This window comes from Strix uralensis, chromosome 2 (assembly GCF_047716275.1).
Source record: "Strix uralensis isolate ZFMK-TIS-50842 chromosome 2, bStrUra1, whole genome shotgun sequence".
NCBI classification, from domain to species: domain Eukaryota; kingdom Metazoa; phylum Chordata; class Aves; order Strigiformes; family Strigidae; genus Strix; species Strix uralensis.
The window spans coordinates 137517745-137538818 of record NC_133973.1 but is presented as its reverse complement, the minus strand read 5'-3'; the positions used below and the strand labels follow the sequence as shown (position 1 = coordinate 137538818).

The 21074-nt window shown below is 48.6% G+C and overlaps 2 protein-coding genes across 5 annotated transcripts in view; both read right to left on the bottom strand.

Moving 5' to 3' along the window:
- PGM2L1 (phosphoglucomutase 2 like 1) overlaps positions 1 to 12887 on the bottom strand; it is a 44157-nt gene extending 31270 nt beyond the window's left edge. For 2 of the 4 annotated variants that reach the window (XR_012627797.1, XM_074860597.1), the window contains exon 1: positions 12481 to 12881. Coding sequence is in view for 2 of the 4 variants with exons in the window: in XM_074860597.1 (XP_074716698.1) it covers positions 12481 to 12591 (111 nt within the window). In the remaining 2 variants the exon portion in view is untranslated. Of the gene's footprint in view, positions 1 to 5733; positions 5876 to 12480 lie in introns of all 4 variants that reach the window. The other 2 variants (XM_074860598.1, XM_074860599.1) reach the window with 2 other exon arrangements.
- A 6832-nt stretch (positions 12888 to 19719) lies between these two features.
- Positions 19720 to 20226, bottom strand: LOC141940301 (putative RNA-binding protein Luc7-like 2). The gene is given in 1 exon segment (XM_074861090.1): positions 19720 to 20226. A coding segment is annotated over 1 exon segment (507 nt).
- Between the last annotated feature and the right edge of the window lie 848 nt (positions 20227 to 21074).

Below are 21074 nucleotides of genomic sequence, written 5' to 3'. Positions count from 1 at the left end.
CTGGTATCACTGCACAGTCACTCTCTCCATCAACACTAACCTTCCTGTCACGTGAAGCAGGATGCACTAGGAAGGTGTATCAGATCAGTCAAACTATGCAGCATCCTTTTGTACTTCTCTAAATTCTGAGGAAACACCATCAATCTCACCTACGGATGCAATTACGAGATGCTGAGGCGAGAGACTTACTAGCAGCTTTAAGTAGTTCATGGAGCTGCCCATGGGTCAGGGCAATCCCAGGCACAAATCCAGGCTGGGCGAGGAGTGGCTGGAGAGCAGCCCCAAGGAGAAGGACTTGGGGGGGTTGGGGGGTGGAAAACTGCCTGTGAGCCAGCAACGTGCGCTGGCAGCCCAGAAAGCCACCCGTGTGCTGGGCTGCACCCAGAGCAGTGTGGGTAGCAGGGCAAGGGGGGGATTCTTCCCCTCTGCTCCGCTCTCTCGGGAGACCCCCCTGCAGTGCTGGGTCCAGCTCTGGGGGCACCAACAGCAGAAGGACACGGACCTGCTTGACCAGGGCCAGAGGAGGCCACCAAGATGCTCGGGGGGCTGGAGCACCCCCCTGTGAGGACAGGCTGAGAGAGTTGGGGGGTTCAGCTGGAGAAGAGAAGGCTCCGGGGAGACCTTAGAGCGGCCTCCCAGGACTGAAAGGGGCTACAGGAAAGGGGGGAGGGACTCGTCATCAGGGGGGAGGGATAGGATTAGGGGGAATGGGTTTAAACTGACAGAGGGGAGATTTAGATGAGATCTAAGGCAGAAATTGTTCCCTGTGAGGGCGGTGAGGCCCTGGCACAGGTTGCCCAGAGAAGCTGTGGCTGCCCCCTCCCTGGAAGGGTTCAAGGCCAGGTTGGACGGGGCTTTGGGCAACCTGGGCTAGTGGAAGGTGGCCCTGCCCGGGGCAGGGGGTTGGAACTGGATGATGTTTGAGGTCCCTTCCAACCCAAACCATTTGACAATATTTATTTTTGAATACATAGAATAACAGATCACTGCTTATAAAAGAATTTCTCAAGCTTCTGAAGACAAGCAAGGCAGCAGCACGGTGTTAGCACCAAACTCAATTAGCTTAGAAACACAAACTCAGAACAACTGAAGTGCCCACTCGTAACTGTTGTCTGGATTAGTATATCAGTAAACTCTGTTAATCACAATGCAGAAGCCTTGCGTAAGCAAAAGAGAAGTTCCTTAGAGATTATCAACTACAGTGTCTGGATGTTGGTTTTAATATCCTTAAAAAAAACCCCAAAGAGCACAAGACTGCCTAAAGCTTCCTGTTTTAAGCAGAAATAAACTCATCTGTTTCATACAAAACTAGTCATTTCTTAATAAAAGCAATGCTCTAAGATAAGCTTGCATCCCCAATGGCTCAAACAAAGCAATTCAAATTCTTCTCACGGATTTAGTGATTTGGAGAGCCCACAGAATTTAGTGCTTCATCTAAAGTCAAGCAGTACATGAATGTTGGTGATATGAAAACAGCATTTATTTCAATACCCACCAAACATGCCAAATCTCTGCACTGCTGGCCAACAAGACTTTCCAGGAGAGCAGCTGAAGCACCCAGAGAGCGCAGAGCAGCTCAGGGAACACGGGTTGGGGTAGGGACCGCAGCCGCTGTGCCAGCAAGAGCAGCATCGCTGCTGGAGGCGCAGAGGGTGGGAGACAAGGGCAAAGGTGCTGGGGTGAGCTCAGTGCCTGCAGCCTTACCCCACCAACACGACTTGTGGTCTTTCTTAGGGTCCCCCAGCTGCTGAGAAGCCCTGGTGACTCGTCTGGGAGGGACACCCCAAGGGGTTCAGGGGCTGACTAGCCAGGTACTGGTTTTTCCTTCATTGTCCTGTGAAGCTGAGCAAGGAATACCCCAGGACCTAGGCTGTGGTTGCTATCCCACGCTAAGGAGTGGCTAGGGAAGGGGGAAAAAGAAGAATCCCAGTCCATTTCAGTACCACGGCTTTGGCAGGGTCTGCCTGCTGCAACAGGAACATGTGTGCACAGGCCTGAGCCCAGCACCGTGCAGGATGTGTAGCAGAAGCAGCACTGATTCTCCCCAAAGAAAGGAGAGATGGACCCTTCAAAGCCTCAGAGCCCCACGTTGCTACTGGTTTTCAAAGGATTACGTGGAAAAAGCATCTGGTGGAGAACAAGGTCCTTCAAGCCCCCAGGGACCAACCTCCCAAAGACAAAGAGGGCAGGGACATGGGCAGCACTGGGGAGGGAGGTGAGACCCACCTACAAAGCCACATCCTACAGAGATGGGGCACCTCTGTTGTCAGTCAAACAGCTCTGCATGCATCTGACAAGCAGCCACCACACCATAGGGCCCCACCCCATGCAGCCACACACACATATACATAGGTCAGGAGACAGGACAGGGCAGCAATCAAGAGGCAACAGATGCTGTTCCTGCTGCTCTGGGTGGGGAAGGGGTCCTGGCCACTGCCAGCAGTGTGCAAGGAGGTGACAGATAAGGTGACAGTGGCCAGGAGGGCCCTAGAAGGAGAGGCTCATGCTACCTGAATGTCCACTGTTGGGGCCAGAAAAGGGACAGGGCAAGGAAGAGGTGCAACTGGCTGGTGACTGGGCTAGAGATGGGTTTCTGACTGTGGCTCTCTCCTTGGTCTAGCAGGGAGAGGATAAGTAAGAAAAATCCAGCACCAATTCCCCCAGTCTCACCTCACAGGACGAGTGTTCCAGCCTCCAACTACCTCAGAGCCCCTCTGGTGAACTTGTACCAGTTTGTCAATACTTATCTTGTACCGGGGGGCCTAAAACCAGATCTGGGTGCAGGTGAACAAGTGCTAGGTAAAGGGAGATAATTCCTTCCCCAGAATGGCCCAGGATGCTGTCAACCCCCTCCACTGGCAGGGGAGGCTGCTGGCTCCTGTCTACAGAGACTCCCAGGGCCTTTCCAGCAGAGCCTAGCCCCAGCTTGTATTGGCTCGGGGGTTTCCTTGCCTGTCCTCACTGAATTTAATTTAAAGTCCCTGCTGATCCATTCCTCTGACCTGTCTACTTCCCCCTGAATAGCAGCTCTGCCCTCAACTGTCTGCTTCCCAAGCTGGCAGCACCTACAAGGGTACCCTCAGAGACATTCATCTACCGTTTAAAGATAAATATTAAGAATACCTCACAAATTTACAAATAGCTTTGAGGCTTGCCATTTGATACATGGGAAGTAAAGAGCAACCTGGGGTCAGGCAATGTTTTCCTATCCCATTTCAAGGAGACTCTACCAAGCACATTCAAGGAGTCCTCTCGTTCTCACAGAGCAGGGTTTTGCATTACTAACAAGCCGGAAGGAGAGAGAATGAGACTACCAGAACCCCCTCTTCACCACTTCAGATTCACTGTCACAAAGAAATGGAAACAAGAAACATTTGGGACAGAAACACACACAGGCTGCTGCATGGGTAAGAGTCTGAACACAGTTCTGCACTTACATGTGCACCAGAAAAAAAAAAAACCTAAGTTCAGCATTATTTTTTCCTATAAAATTATTACACTAACATATACATGCCGTCTCTAGGAAGCTAGTACTGCTTCCTTACAAAGTGTTTTTTGCAAGTTACCTGTGTTGCTTCTGACTTTAGTTCTCAGTCAGGAACTTTATACAACCTGTATTAGTGCTCCTGTGGAGTTACATTTTAAAGTGGTTATAATGACTTTTAAGAGGAGGGAAGGGGATGAGCCTGCTGGAAATGCGAGATATACTTTAAACAACCACTTATAAAAATTGCCAGAATCAGATGTAGGGCAGAAGTGTGGGGTCATATCCCACAGCAGTCCAATGTAGCAGCTGAGACTCTGCAACATCAACATGTTTAAGAAAGGCTTGAGGTATTATTAAACAAAAAAATATACTCTCTGCTGAATTTGCTGTTAAACTTCTTCATCTTCAGTTTTCCATGTACTGTACAGTTGCCTACTGAGACAGAATTACACTTTGTAGCTCATCAGGATACATAATCTCAAACAACTAGAGAATTAAAATACAAGGGCATTAGCTGAGTATTTCTTACTGGTTCTTTCACTCCCAATCATGTTGTTAATGTGTACTCACTGCCAGAGCTAGGTTTCAAAGCTAATATCCTGTCAAAATAAGTGGCAGTTTACAACTCTCACAGCAATCTTTTTTTGTTTTGCAGACACTCTTTGCATATGTAGCCTGGAAGACGGGGAGGGAAAAAAAAAAAAGTCTCAAATTTGCTTAGAATTCAGTAAATTTGACAGCCACAAATTAAATGCATCAAGCTTTTCCAGCCAGTCTTTAGTTTTTAATCAGCAATTGTTTTAAGCTTTTTTTCAAATAAAATCAGGGTCAGTCCCTAAGATCCAAACACACCAGACTATCTATTTGCAGGAATTCCTAATGAAGAGGAACAGAGCGTTGGCTGTGGCACAGCTAATCACCTTATATACACAAGACCAGCAGTGGTGCTTGCATCAACTTCTCATTTACAATTTCACTCTTAGAAATTGTAGGTTCTCATTTCCTCTTGCTAAGAAAGACATGTTTGTTTTCTAGTCAGCAACCACAACATTTTTATGTGAAAATCAGTCACAGAATTGTCTAGGTTGGAAAAGACCCTGAAAATCATCCAGTCCAACCATCAACCCAACATTAACAGTTTCCAACTCCACCATATCTCTCAGAGCTACATCAACCCTACTCTTCAATCCCTCCAGAGATGGGGACTCCACCACCTCCCTGGGCAGCCCATTCCAACACCTAACAATCCGTTCTGTAAAGAAATGCTTCCTAGTATCTAGTCTAACCCTGCCCTGGCACAACTTGAGGCCAGTCAGGTAACCACAGGCAAGCAGTTACTCAGGCTAGTTACTGGAGTGGGAGGGGGAAAGGTGATGGTAGAGCAAATCCCAGCCTCTACATGTGGCTGTAGGTACCATGCTTGAAAGGTAGAAGGTTCCTTATGTAACACCCCTTGGCTCTGCCAACCCACTTGGAGTACGCTTACACTGCGAGTTTGTGTTTTGTTCCCAAATCCTGGTGCCTCAGAGAGCCACAACACCTCTGTAACAGTCAACTACTGGAAGGGAGCCCATGAGAGCAGAGGAAGTCAGGCTGAAAGAACATTTTAGGCAGAAAGGATGTAGATTATACCTAGCTGGAGTGAACTGTAGAATAATTTTGCTCCATGCACCAAAACCAGTCCTCCAATATTGTCCCCAAAGGTCCTATACCTCCCCCATACATCATACAACCCACATATATAGGGCCCAAGCCTTCACACTACCAAAACCACCACCCCACCAGCACCGTGAACTAACAAGAGCGACGAGTTCCTGAGGCAGGGAGGCCGCGTGTACCGTACAAGATGGCCTTGGCCAAGCACTACATAGCATTAGTAGTGCCTGTCCACCCTGGAGGGTACAAGGCCACAAACAACATGACTACAGCCACACCGTACTGCAAAGAGCACACACAGATTGCACTGCTGATGTGCTACTTCCCTCCAAGAGAGGGGGACAGGTACGTGGTGCTGCCTTTTCAGGAATGCTAAAACGTGGAAATCTGTATCAGTGAGGAAGTGTTGTAAAAAGCTCCAAACTAGCAAATCTCTGATTAGTTGTGATTCAGAGAAATAGACAACCCAAGACCAAACACTAATGGCAAGAGGAGCGGCAAACAGAAGTACAGCTTGACATCCTTTAATTTAATTCTGTGGCTCAGCGTACAAAACAGGAAGAAGTCACAGGCAAAACAGGTCACATCACCGCATTGTCCAACAATCTGAGGTAGTTCACAGCACACAGATTTCACTTGGCTCTCTGCTGTTCCTGAGGGTCACAGTAAGATTGCATCCAGTAAACGAGAGAACATCTTTGTGTTGGCGTTCATTTCACTCCTTCGATTTTTCTGGAAGATATTTTACAGTTTATATAAACAAATTAAAGCAGATTTTTGTTTCACAGAAGATGACCTCTGGAGGTCCTGTTTTCCAACCCCCGTGCTCAAGCAGGGATGCTGAGAGCCAGTTGCCCAACACCCTGTCCAGACAGCTACTGAATATTTCCAAGGATGGAGACTCCACCACCTCCCTGGGCAACCTGCACCAGGGCTCAGTCACCCTCACAGTGAAAAAGTGTTTCCTGGTGTTTAGAGAGACCCTCCTGTGTTCCAGTTTGTGCCCACTGCTTCTGGTCCTGTCATTTAAAGAGGATGTACTACTTTTACAGTGAACCAAGGAGATGGAAGTTAATGTATCTTTTTCCAGTGTTTAACTGAAGTGCATAGTGCAGGACAGACCCTGGCAAAATTTCTGGTTCATGTCAGAAGAGAAAGGAGTGTGAACTGCAGGACTTGCAGAGATGTCCTCAGTGCCATCAACAACTTATGGATGCAGGGTTTGGCACTGGACATGGCTTTCATCTCAAACATGTGAAATATTACCTCCAGCCAACTTGACAAGCATTTTTTCCTCACAGAATTTAGCCTTCAAACCCACAAATCTCCACAGCACAAGTCTGTAAAACTGGGCAGTAGACAGGACCTGCTGCTTTTAATTCCATTTTAACCTTTGCTGAGCTGCTGTTCTATTTTCTATAAACAGTTCTTTAAATTGCTGCTACAGCTACTTAGTTTCTCTCCCCAGCATTATCAGTTGTTAGTATTATTTTATTAATATTTGTTTCTTCTTGCTTGAATGGTCCACGTCACAGAGATGCACCAGCCCTGATGATGTCCTGGCTATGTCACTGCAGATGGAACATTGGTGGTGGCCCATATCACAGGGGAGTTGGTGACACAGCCAGCCCCAGATGGGCTGTGCCAGGCAGGGGAGGGCAGGGTGGCTGTTCCTCCTTTGTTGCTTCTCCTGTGCATCACAGCTGGACACCCAGAGAGGGATGGGACCAGATCACAGCATGCTCCTGTCCTCTCCCTCCAGACAGAAGTATCCTGCCCACATCCCATCAGCCATACCAGGAGCTGGAAGCTCCTCACAGCCATGGGCAGAGGGAGCTCCCCATCCTTCTACCCAGATGAGCTGTGGGCTGGGCCCCACATGAGCTCCTGGCACCATCACTAGTGACACAGTGGCCAGAACACTGGTGGTAGCCCATGTCACTGCAGGGTGGGTGGCATGGCTGGCCATCAGGGAGCCATGGGATGGACAGCCTTGGCAGGAGGCTGAGAGAGCCCTGGGCAGGGAGGCAGGGGAGGTCTGAAGTGATGGAAGGGGACTGCTTTGTTGATTCTCCCCTCTGACAGCTGCAGCCCTGGATACAGACATAACCATCCCAGAGCCCCTGCTACTCAGCCAGAGAGCTCTGCACCTTTCTACAAGGACACTGACTTAAGGATAAGGAAGCACACACAGACCCAATCTGTACTGCATCATGGACTTACTGGAAGCTCCCCACAGCTGAGGATGAAAGGATCTCTGCACCACCCACCATCTCCAAACCCATCCACCCACATTTTCCAAACCCTGTCATGGTCCTACAAGCAGCTGGAAGCTCCCCACAGCTGAGGACAAGGGCAGCACTGCACCACCAAACACCTACGTACCCCATCACCTTCTCCATAACCCATCATGGGCCTACAGACAGCTGAAAGCTCCCCACAGCTGAGGACAAAAGGATTTCTGTACCACCCTCCATCTCCACACCCCTTTACGGTCTTACAGGCAGCTGGAAGCTCATCAGTCATGGACAAAGGCAGCACCACACCACCAACTATCTCTGAATCCTACCACACACCACCTCCACACCCCACCAAGGACCTACAGGCAGCTGGAAGCTCCCCACAGCCATAGGCAAAAGGGTCTCCACACCACCTACCACCTCTGTATTCCACCATCTCATTGTCCTACAGGTAGCTAGAAGCTCCGCACAGCCACGGACAAAAGTAACCTCCTCACCACCCTCCATCTCTGTACCCCTCCACAGCCCTACCAGCAAGCTAGAGAATCCCCACAGCCACAGACAGAGTAACCTCTCCACCACCCACCTTAAGCACATAAAATTCCTCAAAATAAAGTTTCCAATTCATGAACCCCCTAGCTGGCTCTTCCAGCTTGTGCTGTCTTTTTCGGTAACCTTTTGGGGTTGTTCCTTGCTGTCCTTGGTTCCTCGTATGTATGCAACTTTAAATATGTGTGTATATATATGTACGGGATATGCACACAGATATAAATATACATATATAAAGTGTAGCTATGAATAAGTCTGAGAGCCCGGAGGAACCCTGCTGGGTGGAAGGCACCAAGGCTGGGTGCTGCAGGGCTCCTTGGGAGCCAGCTGCACAGGCCAGCAGACAAGCCACCCCTTTTATATTGGCCCAATACAAAACAAGAAACAAAAAACCTCACATGCCACTTCTTTACAGTCATTTCCACCAGTCTTTTTAAATAAACTGGATTGAAACTTATTGTAGTAATGCTTTATAGCTCACTGCTGCTGAAGTTGGCCATTCTCACCTTCCCAGATTGTTCCCACTAATGTGCCGGCCCCTTTTTCACGTCAGAAAAACCATTTATACAGCTGCAGTGAGTGTGATCAATAACAAATCGCTCCCTTCCCCCTGCCACCCTGGATCCATTCCCTGACCAAGCACATGAACATGGTGCCAGCAAGGGGGGGTAGTGAGGGGGAAGCAACGAGGAGGGGTTGGACTACCTCCTTTCTGCAATTCTCTCATTATCATCTGATGCAGAATAAAACCCATCCATTTCTCAGAACATTTAAAAATCATTAGACCACCCAAGTATCTGTAGACCAGCAGTTAGGAAATCCACAAGAGATCCTACATCATACAAAATACTTACATTTATGAACTCAGAGGTAACTAACACAGGGAAGTTCCAAGTTATACAAAGCAAGTGTTAATGCTCAAATGTTATTTCGAGATCTGAAAGTTAGTGTGTAAACACAGAACAGCGATACCCTTTCCTGTAGCCATGACAACAGCAATATAGCTTATTTATCAATACAGAGAGTAATGACATGAAGTATAAATTTCAAGACTATCCTGATGGACTTCATATAGGTTAATGTCTTAGAACAGGCACTAAAACACAGTACTTGTGTTATTGCAGAGTTTCCCCCATTTCACAAAGTTGTTTATGCATTCGCAGTAGTATTGGTTGTACCAACATGAGTTTTGTGCCCCAGTCTACAGAATCAACTATTTCAATAATTCACAAATTTATCTTCATGTTTTAATGTTACAGCTTGCAACACATACATGTAAATTGGAAGAATTTCTCTTCTCACTTGTGGCCAATTCCTAGACTTTGTTTTCCCATTGTTGTTATTAAATATTCACTTAAAAGTCTTAATAAGAAAAAATATTACAAGTTGAATGACAGGAGTTACTGTTCTTTAACTACCAAGTCCAATTCCTCTTGAAATGCATCTTAAAAATCACAAAAATTAAAAGAACACTGAGGGGAACTCCAAAAAAAGCCCTAAAACCATCAAGCCAACTTGTTAGCAAGTAGGAAGCTATCCATGCTACATTTGTGCACTGACAATGAGTCCATGAATTAGTAAAATAAAATGAGAGTACAGTGAAAGGGGCCTGCACAAACAGCCCCTGGAAAAGTAACTGAAGTTTTTCCCCTCCATATGATGTTCTAACAGTGTCTTTGTGATAACCACAAAACATCCCAGTCTCCCAGGTGCACTCCACCACAACAATCACCGCCCAGGAACAGTCTGTGTACAAACACTCTGCCATATCTTTATTGAAGATGGGGAAAGCTACACCACACTGAGCATGCCCGGGAACAGGAGTCTTGTCAGCGATCCTACAGGGCTAATTAATAAACCAGTAATCAACAGCTTGAGCTTAGGCTTCATTTTTACAGAGTGAGGACTTAATGAGTGAAGGCAAGAAGGCACCTCTTATTTACTCTTTCAGGTAAAGTTGTGAATGTTTCTTTGGGACCAGGCTTTTTTCATTAAGTAGATCAGGATCTTAATCATATTGTTCTCTCCCACCAGCTGCTGAGCCAGTATCTGACCCTCAGACCTACACTGAAACCTCCTCTGCTGCCAGGTACAACAAACACACAGCTACTGCACTGACCACACCTCATTTTCACGCCACTCTCTGCGTAGCACATTCTTGCCACTCTATAAAGCCACCTAAGCCAAGCACATAAAATCACTGCTACAACCAAGGTCCAAAATTCTAACATTTGCTCTAAAATGAAGCGGTTTTCTTGGAGACAACTGCTCTGACACAGCTTTTGACACATGCCAGACTCCTTTAGGAGACTCAAGGCAGATGTGAAAGTACAATAAAAAAGTTATAGAGTGGATGAAGATGAATTAAAGGGAGAAGAATCTAGAACAGTGACTAATTGTTCACATAGTTTACCAGTGAGGACCAAACAAAACGTGGGTGCCTTGTGCCTCCAAGCCTGTCTCAAAGACAAAAAGTAAACACACAGCAATTCAGGAGAGAGAATGGGAAAGGAGGAAGATTTAGTTAGCGAGCTTCCTTTAAGAGAGTTGCTAGAAGCATTAATGAAGATGCATGAAACTGCTGAGAGAGGAAAGCAGAAAGATTATCATATGGTCAGGTTTTCTCCACCAACCCACACCCCAGCCTGTAATCAGTTACAGTTTTAGAAGAGGTTAGCACGTATACCCAAATCGAAAAGGATGAATAGCACAGCTCTAAGAATTAATTACAGCAAGTAATTCTCAATTAAGTTAGAGGACAAAAGCTCCCCACAGCTAAACACAGCTGTGAATGTAGTGCATAGATTTTTTTTTTTTTTCCCTTGATCAGAGGCAGTAAAAGTCCCTACGGCCAGGGAAGCTGTTTGATAAGCAGCAAACCCACAGAGACCTCGTATTTCCTAGCTTTGGGGTGAAATACAAGGGCATCAGACAAATAATCCCTCCTCATGCTGTATTTGCTAGTTTCACCACCCACGTCCCCTGTCACGCAGCCCCCACTCCTGCAGGAGCACCCAGTCCGCCTTCTCCAGGCGATTTTGAGTTTTCAAAATGCACAGGAACTCTCTTTGAAATCTCTCCAAGCAGTAAGTTCAAGCAGCCTTGTAGAAAGGGTCATGATTATCACCTAGGGAAGCAAGATAAATGGGTACAATCAAACTGACTCTTCAGTTTGTATTGTATTGCTTAATTTCAGCCTTAGAAGGAGCTACAGAATCAGGAATATTTCACTATTGCTGGTTTTAATCAAAATACTTTTCCCCAGAAACCTTAACATTAAAAAGTGTAAGTTCTCCTACTTCATACTTTTTAGGATAAACATATATTAACCTTAAAAAAAAAAAAAACCAGAAAAAAACCCAAAACACCTTTCAATACACTAACCAGAAACCATATTTATTAGAATTCGATCTGGGTTATATCAAGTGTATTATCAGGAATGCTATTTCCCTTTTCCACTCCTTCCCTCCCCCATGCCACTATTCCCAGATATTTTCACAACAGCAGCTCTGAGCGCAGAACGCACAGATGGCAAGTGTTAAATCCTGCAAAAATGAAAGAAGAGAGCATATTTCCAAGTAGCAGAAAGCTCATCTAAGGGCCATCACATAGAATCTACTTGTAGCCCTCCTGCTTTTGATCCTGACAGGATGAAACTAAAAGAGGAAGCAATATAAACACATTGACTATCACTCTCATTAAAGAGGGGAAAAAAAAAAAAAAAAGGAAAAAGAAGCCACAGACAGAAACCTAAACCACTGACGCACTGGTAGTTTACCCTCCCCCATCTCCAAGATATTTTTTAAAGCACAGACCATGATGTTTGGACAAACCAGCTGACAAAAAATTAACCCTCCCTTTCAACAATGAGTTAAGCAAAATAACCTCCAATACCATATTATTATTATGGCCCTAAACTTGCTTTGGATGGCTTGATCAGAGCACAACAAGCCTGTCATCCTCCTGACACCCCGTCGGAGCTGAAGAGGAAAGGTGCGTGCCAGAACTTAGACCTCTGGAACCTGTTTCTTTCCTGGGGAGGGTGTTAAATTCAGTAAGCTAAGGAAAACAGAATTATGCTATTTGACTCTAGCTGCATTTTAAGCCGTTAAATCTGATTTCACAAAACGCACGTTTCTGTCTTCATTCGAAGAAGCAGGAGCAACACGAAGCAGATGCCGTACTCCATGTGCCAGTACGATGACATCATACCATCCCTTCCTCAGGTACAGCCCCTGATGGCCGCATGCCTCACCTTTCCCCTCTCACAGGTGACAAATTTCTCAGTCACAGCAGCCTTTATGGATTTGGCCTGACCCAAATCGCTATTTTCTGAAGGGCACCTGCCACCCCTCGATCCCAGGGCTGAGGGCACACGGAGGGCCCCAGGGAGGGAGAAGGGACCAAATGCCACCCTCAGCACCGGGCAGGATGGGAAGCAGATGGCATACACGAGGGGAGCGATGACCAAACAACCCGGGGAGGGGGAGAAACCCCCACAGGGAGTGGGGGTGTTCCCGCCACCACCGTCCCCCGCCACACACCCACCTTGTCCCAGCTCAGCCACTGCCACACCGCCTTGTCGAGCTGCGCGTCGCCGGTGCTGCGGGCGATGAGCACGTTGGAGTTGACGTCCCCGGGGGCTCCACACTCGCCCATGTCGCCGTCTGTGAGGGTCGCGGGTGGGAAGGTGGAGGAGGGCGGGGGGGGGGGGGGGGAACAACCACGACGGCGGCGGTAGCGGCTTCGCTTCTTCACTTCGCGACGCCCGCCGCGATACCGCGCATCGCCTGAGGGAGGGGAAGAGCGAGAAGAGGCGGGCCGGTGCCCCGGCGCAGGGGGGAGGAGACGGCGGCCGCTATTTACCTCAGCTCGACGCTCCCTACAGCGAGTAACGGCGATAGCCGCCTCAGCCGGCAATGCTCGGGGCGCGCCCTCCCCCGCCAACCGCCCCGCCCCGCCCCGCGCGCGCGCCAAACCCCCGCCCACCGGCCGCCCGCTCGACAACAACTAAAGCCCCGTCCCCGCGCCGCTGCCCCGCCAATCGCGACTCGCCCACCCCTCCGGGAGGGGCGGGGGAAGGAGCGTGCCCCGCCCCCGGCCGGGCCGCGTGGCAATGCATGACGGGAAGTGTAGTCCGAGCGCCGCCGCGGGCCACAGGGCGGGCAGGGAGGAACTACAAGTCCCGGCAGCCCCCGCGGCGCGCCCACATCTCCTCAGGGTGAGGGGGAGCGGAGAGGGCTGAGGGGGCAGCGGCTTTGCTTCCCTCAGGCGGGCCAGCGGCGGGGGATCCGGCTTTTCCAGTCGGATACCCTCTCCAGTAGCCGTGTCTCTCCCTCAGCGGCCCCGGATCTGTCTTGCTCCTGTCCCGGGGTGTGGCACGGTGTCACACATCGCTTGGCCCTCAGGAGGCCTGAGCAGGGTCAGGGTGGAGTAAGAGAGGGCTGAGTGGAGGCACCCTCCTTTTGCTTGATGCAAAAAAAAAAAAAAATGCAGTATATCTCTTACCGTTCCACTAAACGGGCACTCTCTGCCTCCTGGGTGATCTATATGAGGAAAATTTTTTGTATCAGAAATAGCATGACCAGCAGGGACAGGGAAGGGATCTTACCCCTGTGCTCGGCACTGGTGAGGCCGCACCTCGATTCCTGGGTTCAGTTTTGGGCCCCTCACTCCAAAAAGGCCATTGAATGACTCGAGCGTGTCCAGAGAAGGGCAACAGAGCTGGTGCAGGGTCTGGAGCACAGGTGTGATGGGGAGCGGCTGAGGGAACTGGGGGGGTTTAGTGTGGAGAGGAGGAGGCTGAGGGGAGACCTCATGGCCCTCTCCAACTCCCTGAAAGGAGGGTGCAGAGAGATGAAGATGAGTCTCTTGAGCCAAGGAACCAGCGCCAGGACAAGAGGGAATGGCCTCAAGCTGCGCCAGGGCAGAGTCAGACTGGCTCTTAGGAAGTATTTCTTTGCAGAAGGGGTTGTTGGGCGTTGGAATGGGCTGCCCAGGGCAGGGGGGGAGTCCCTATCCCTGGAGGGGTTGAAGAGTCGGGCTGACCCAGTGCTGAGGGATCTGGTGGAGTTGGGAACGGTCAGGGTGAGGTTCATGGTTGGACTGGAGGATCTTCAAGGGCCTTTCCAACCAAGATGATTCTGGGATTCTGTGATAAACTAAAAACCTCCCTGTCTGTGCCTCTCCCTCACCCTCTGAGGCAGACTTCAAGGCTGCCAAGCAGGTCATCTGTTCCCTCTGAAAGGATAATGGAAACGGTGCTACCCCAGGAGATGAGCTGCTTGTTCAGAAGCATTTCCAGACAGGCTTCAGCAGCAGTTCAATTGCCATTAGGAAGAAAATCGTAACCCCCATCTTCCCTTCCCAGGCTGCATCAGTTCTAATTGAATTGCCTGTCCCTGAGCAGATGGCCGCGGCGGTGACCACATCCTGCAGAGCATCCTCATCCCACAGAGCATCCTCATCCCGCAGACGTTGCCATAGTGACAGCAGGCACTGCAGAGGGATGCGAGGCTTTGGGAAGATGGGCAGTGGGGCTGCTGCCCAGGGGATGCTGGACGTGAAGGAGGTACAAAACATCAGGGTTGTGAGCAGCACAGGCTCCTGGGGAGGTGGAAAGAGAGATGGAAGGGAGAGGAAGATGCAATGGAGGGATGGCAAAGATGTGGGAAGGTGGTTTGGGGCACCCAAGCAGCATAGCGAAGGATGTTCTTGAAAACTGTAAATACAGAAGGGAATGATCCATCATAAGAAGGCTTAGAAATCTCAATTTAATATGTCTCCCCTTCAAAGCTCTCAAGTCCGTGTCCTGAAGGGACCTTTCTCTTGGCTGCAGACACAAACAAATCCTCCGGTCCAGAGGTCTGACTTGGGTGTGGGGAGATGAACCTTTAAATTGGTCTATTACAGTAAATTACTGATAGAAATCAACAGAAGATAAAGATAAGAAGAAGGAAGTAAGTCAATGTTAAGTCTTCTGTTATCACTAAAGGACTCTGCTGAGGTTGTTTCTGGTATAAAAGGATAAGAGGAGTCTGGACACTGATAAAGTTAGAGTGGGGAAATCAGGCATAAGAGTAGGTGAGTGAGATACTCTGTCTCTGGATGGATTTGGGAGACCCAGCCTTTGGTACTGACGCTGGGCGAAGGGGTGAGCCTGTGGGGCAGTAGGGAAGGGCCCTACAACCAGAGCTGCCACGTCATGCCACGCAGGACCACAAGCCAGAGGTGGCTCTGCCAGCCCAACCCAAGAGCAGGACTACACAGCTCCACGCTTCCCACCAGCTCTGGCTTCACCCCGTGGGCTTCTGTACCCAATGCCACCCACCCCCCATTTTGTTTCCTCTCCCATTGTTATTTTTTCTCTTTCTCCCACATCTCCAGATAAAGAGGTGGCATCTGTAGCAGCGCTGAAGCCATCCTGAGCCCAGCAGCATGATTAAAACCGTGTTCCAAACAGCCAGATGCTGACACATTTCTCCAGATCCCAGAATAGCTGACAAGGGTGGCTCCTGCAGTGAATTTGCACCTGAGAGGCAGCATGAGGCACAGCACCTGCTTTTTCTGCCTTTGCTGCTCTTTTCTTCTCCTTTGTGCTTTGTCTTCAAGGAAAGAAGGCCAGAGCCCAGCATAACAGGAGCTCCAGCCCATAAAACCTTTGTTTCCTCTGCCAAAAAAGGACTATGGCCGTGTTAAAATACCTCCGCAAAGAGCCTTTCTTACAAAAACTCTGTAGCTATTTAGAAAGGCAGTAAGAGATGTTGTTAAAATGAAACTTCATACTTCAAATGCTTCAATTCTTGCCTCCTTTTTTTTTTTTTTTCACCTATGTGCTTAATGAAAGCTTTAAAGTATTCGGAATGGTGATTTTTTGCCATCAGAGCAGGCAGGCTCTTTCTTTACATGAAACCTTGAACCTCATTTAGTGGTTTCACGCAGGACAGTGGCAGCCGTGCCCACACCCTGCGTTATCAACGCTCAGCTATGTAACCATGATTAAAAGCAGGATTTTCCCTTCTGATATCTAGATAGTAGAATTATCATTCTCTGAGATAAACGTCCTCCATCATTATTTCCCTGAAGAACAGATAAAACGGCCTCATATGGGATAAAAGTCTCCTCCTGTTATTTCTTTACCAGGAATAACCACAGCATGGAGGGTTTGAAACTTCTCAGGATCTCACCAATGCATCTGAAATCAGAGTGATGGTTTAGCTTCCAAATATTCCCCCGTGGGAGGACTTTGGTTAGCTAGCTCTGAGGCACCACAGCAAATTCCAGGCAGCCCGAGCAGCTCCAGAGCAGGACAATCATATAAAAAGATTATAGGTGATACGGCTTACATCGCTCTTACAGAGATTTGCTGTGTTTGCCTGGAGAAAACACTGACCTCATGGGAGATGACAACTGAGTCTGATGTATTTGAGGGTCAGTCAGTCACCAGAAGAATTGTGAAAGCTGATTATGTTGCTACAGGAAGGTTAAACTGAGTCCCATCTGCTTTCATGCTGTTATGGAGAGCAGCAGTGAAGAAGCCGGCATGACTCTGGACTACGCTGGTGTTACTGTAAATTCAGTCTCAAAAGAACCCTCTAAAACTTAGTGTGAAGTTTTAGAAGGCAGGCATTCTTTATTGCAGCACTGGATGCACAGGGGATCATTCCATCTGACGTGCAGACACTAAAACAAAAGTTCATCCTTTATATACCTTAAAGACATGAATATTCATACATTTTCCAAGAAGTCTCCAGCTTTCTGCCTGTCTACTACATTTGCATAACGCTGGCGTTGCAGAATTACACTATGCATGCGCGGGGGTCTCAGGTGGTCGTCGGTGTTCATTTGGGGAATTAGCCCCCTATTCCTTTTTCCCTTTTGTGGTCACGAGTCTTTTGAGGACAATTTCTTCTCTGTGGATGGTTCCCAGCTCTGTTGTCCAGCCAAGATATTCTTTCTTATCCGTCTTGTTTGAGCATTTCTGCCAGGATGTATATATTCTCAAGCTTAGGATATTTTCTCTGTGCATTTTAATCACTCAGGCCTTGTTAAATACAAAGTTAAACATTGTTTGGTGAAAGAATTTCTTAATATTGAAGGTATAATGGATCACTAATTGTTACAGGCCTCAACTTGCAGGCACCAACTGCTCACAGGCATCACTGGGGCCTGGCACATCACGGCTCTCCCAGGCACTTTGGGGTGGCTGCAGAGCCTCCCCACACTCACTGGCCATGCATGTTGCCAGCAGAAATCTCTATTTTCACCTGTAGCGGCCAAAATAATGAATCAGCTGATTTCATTTACCCGGCATGTTCTCATATGGGTTCAGCACTCTCGTCAGACCCATCCTCGCAGTCCAGATCCCCATCACAGTGCCATCTGTTAGGCACACACTGACCACTGATGCACACAAAATCAGATTCAGCGCACTTCTTCACACAAGCACTCTCATCACTGCCATAAAGCGTATGACTTAAGTGTTACAAAATAAGGAAAATACAGAATAGTACACTTACTTAATGGGGTACTAACATTCAGATCCGCAGTCGCTGGGGAACCCTGGTTGCAGCGAGGATTTAGAGTACCCTTCCTCACAACCGGAAATCCTACGCGATGCATCCATCCATAGGTGAGGCATCCAAAATCCCTGCAAGCAGGTCCAGCCTCTAAATCAACAGGCCAAAATAACTGCCAATTTTCTTTGAGCGGAAACATCTGATTTCATCCTCCTGTTGGGTTCCACCCAGAGCCTGGCCTCCACTCAAGGGGGAAAACCAAGGGAGTTTCTAATAAGGTTAAACACTTGAGTTCTTAATTCTTAATATTGCTAAATCAGAAAAGTCATAAATCAAAGCCAAAAGCATAAATCATATACTATGAGCCGTTTGCTGTTTATCATTTACCACAGATCCACACCTGATTGATATCGACTAAATTATAGAGAACTCCGCACTCCGCAGCTGCAGCTGGGCTGCGTCTCACACGTGCAAAACAATCACACAACCACACAAAGGGGCCCTTACACTTATTACTCACACAACATAAAATGACAAACACTACAAACATCAAAACACCATTAAGAATATATAAAGCCATTGCTTGTTGATTATGTGGTGTATTCAGAGAATTCCCCCTTCTTTGTTTTTAAATCAAGGCCTTCAGTGTACTGACCATCAGAAGGGTTTAAAGTTAGTCCTTTTAGAATGGACAAGGGATGCCACATCACAGTGTCGGCACCTTCTGTAAAAACTGCTGGTTTTGGTGTTCGGGGGAGGCGGGACGGACGAGCGCACGCTGGGGGTGTGGTGCCAGACTTGGCCGCAGGCGGTCGCTCCGTGGTGGGTGGGGGGCTCTGGGAGGTCTGGGGCCACCACCACCAACCCCGCGCTTGCAGGTGAGGGGGTGCGAATGCTGAGTACAGCCATGAGCGATTGCCTCCAGTATACCTGTTGTAAAGGAGTTTTTAAGTCCGTCCTCATTAATGCTTTTCTGTAGTTCTTTACAGAAAAATGAAGTCCTTCCCAACGTGGCTGACGTCCCAGTTCATAAATTACAGGAGCAACAGTCTTTCTCACCATGTCCATATCCCCTTGCGCCAAGGCTTCTTGCCTCACTTTTACGCATGGATCATCCCCAAGTAAGGGAGGACAGAAGCCAGGTTCTCTTTTAGGATCTACAGGGTCTGGGTCTAAAGGATTATCACAGTCAAAAGACCCAGTGTATAAAGCTTGCCGCAGGGCTTCAGAACATCTGTCCTCGCCCTCTGTTCCTCAGATAAATCTGTTAGTAAACATCTGTCCTGGTTTAACCAGGATAGCGTTAAGTTTCCCCAGCAGTGGGGGGGAGCTCTAGCCGGGTTATTCAGATACCATGCGGACGTCACATCCTGGCAGGTCACATTTCCCTGGCGCGGAGCGCGGTGCACTCGTGGTTTTGTACATCATGCTTCCCACTGCTGTATTTGGTAGCTATTTTGCTCTGTTCATTGCTATCACTATTACTGTTATTGTTATTGTTGTTGTTTGTTGTGTTGCTATTGCATTATTGTATTAAACCTTTCCTTATTTCAGTCTTGGGGCTTTGTATTTCACTCCCTTTGTGGGGGAGGGGTAGCGGCCGCGTGGTCTCAGACCCCAGCAGGGGCTAAACCACCACAACATCTCAATGCTTTGGGGCGTGCTGGTGACTTGGGAGAGTCCCCATCAGAGTCCTCATTGGCAGGTAGGGGACGTGTGGAAGGGGCTCGCGGCTTCTCTGGGGGTGTCTCAGCCACAACTATAGGATCCCTCGGAGAATCGGATTCACTAGGTGATGTGGCATCGGCTGCAGCTGCCGTGGCAGTCCGATCACTTTTTAACTGTTTCAGGGATTCATTTACCAGTTGCCATGTAGTTAAAGGTGATGCAGCAGGGACCCCATTCCTTTTGCACCAAATAAGGAAAGTATGTGTCACCTTTTCCTCATATTTGATTCCCATCTTCTCCATAATTCTTATCAAAATATATAAAATAGACTTCTTCTCTGCAGAAATTTTCGCCCCCATCTTAGTCCGCAGCTGCTCACCTTCTCTCCAGGTGTCTTCAGTTACTTGTCCGGACTAGTCGGCTCTCCTCCGCCGATCGTAAAGTTCAGCTGGACTCTGCTACCACCATCCGGCTTCCGTGGTCCTCGCTCTGTCCCAAATCGCGTCGGGATTCGCACGTCGGGGTCACCAGTTGTAATGGCCAAGATAACGAGTCAGAGTGTTCTTCTTTCTTTCTGCAGGGCAGGGGCCATCTTTTTTCTTTATTCTCTCTTCTTTACCCGAGCCTTCTCCACTTCATCCATTACTTCTTGAGATTCTTCCACATTCCCATCAGCTCCAAGCTGTTCTACTTTGGCCAGCAGTTTCCTAATTTCTTCATTCAATTCATGAACTCTTTCAGCTTTAGCTGCAACTTCAGCACTGATCTCTTCTTGGGTTTCTGCTAGTCTTTTCTTAGCCACTTCTGTTCTCCTGTCACAGTCTGCAATACATGACTGCAGGTGGTCCGTTGCATCAAGCTCAAAGAAGAAGTCTTGATCTTTGGATGCTATTTCATAGTCTGCCCTTAGTGCCAGGTCATGTACCTTCAGACATTCTCCAAGATCCATTCTAGTTCCAGAGAGCACATCATGAGGGCAGCAGTTGAGAAGGTGGCTCTTGCACACTCTCTCATCACTGAATTTGATTCACTGACAGGTTGTGTCACCGTCCCGGGACGTGCCCATGAGCTGGTCCAGCATGGCACGCATCTGGGCCTGCGCCGACATCTTGAGCGCACGGGAGGGCTGGCCTGGCCTGACCGAGTCACGCCAACAGCGGGCTACAAGGCCCAAGGCCCGGCACAGCGCTCAGCCCTCCCCCTCGCATCACTGGTGGGCCCGGGCTTTTCCACAGCTCAGTGCTGCAGCTGTCCGTTGTCTTTCCCTGCCACCTTGGCACAACTCGGCAGTTTCTTATCTTTCTCCCAAGGCCTGTTTCTCATCAAAGCCTAGCTGCTCCTCAGGGGCCGTGCAGGGCTGACAGGCCAACGTCGACTTGCCTCTCTCCCACATTCACCTATCACTAACAACAAAATTTCCAGTCCTTATGGCCGTGGAGGAAAGCCAGAAAATAGGAAATTAATCTGCAAGTGAAGGAAAGCCAACATTTCTAAGCTTTGACCCTGACGTATCGTTTTGTCTAATTGAGGCACAGCATGCGCGGCCCAAACTGAGCAGCAGCAAACAGGCTGGGGGCTAAAAACCACCCGAGAGGCCACATTGCCAGCGCTGAATCCGAGCCAGGCTGGGAGGAAGGAGAAGGGCTGACAGGCTGCTGGCAGCTGCCGGCTCGTGTGCTGGGAGCTGCCAGAGCCAGCGGGGACTGTGGCAGGGCTCAGCTGGGGGGAATGGCTTCTTCCGAGCCAAAACGAGTGTGTGCATCCACATATGCGTGTGTGTGAGTGTGTGCTCCTCTTCTCAGGGAAAGCTCTCTGTGTCGCTGTTACGAACCCCAGAGTTGCCACATGTAGTATAATTGCAACTGTGAAACAGCAGGTAACTGTCTGCGCCCCCCAAATGAGAGTTTTCTTCTAATGTAAACAGAATCATGTAAATTAGAGACTCATTAATAAGAC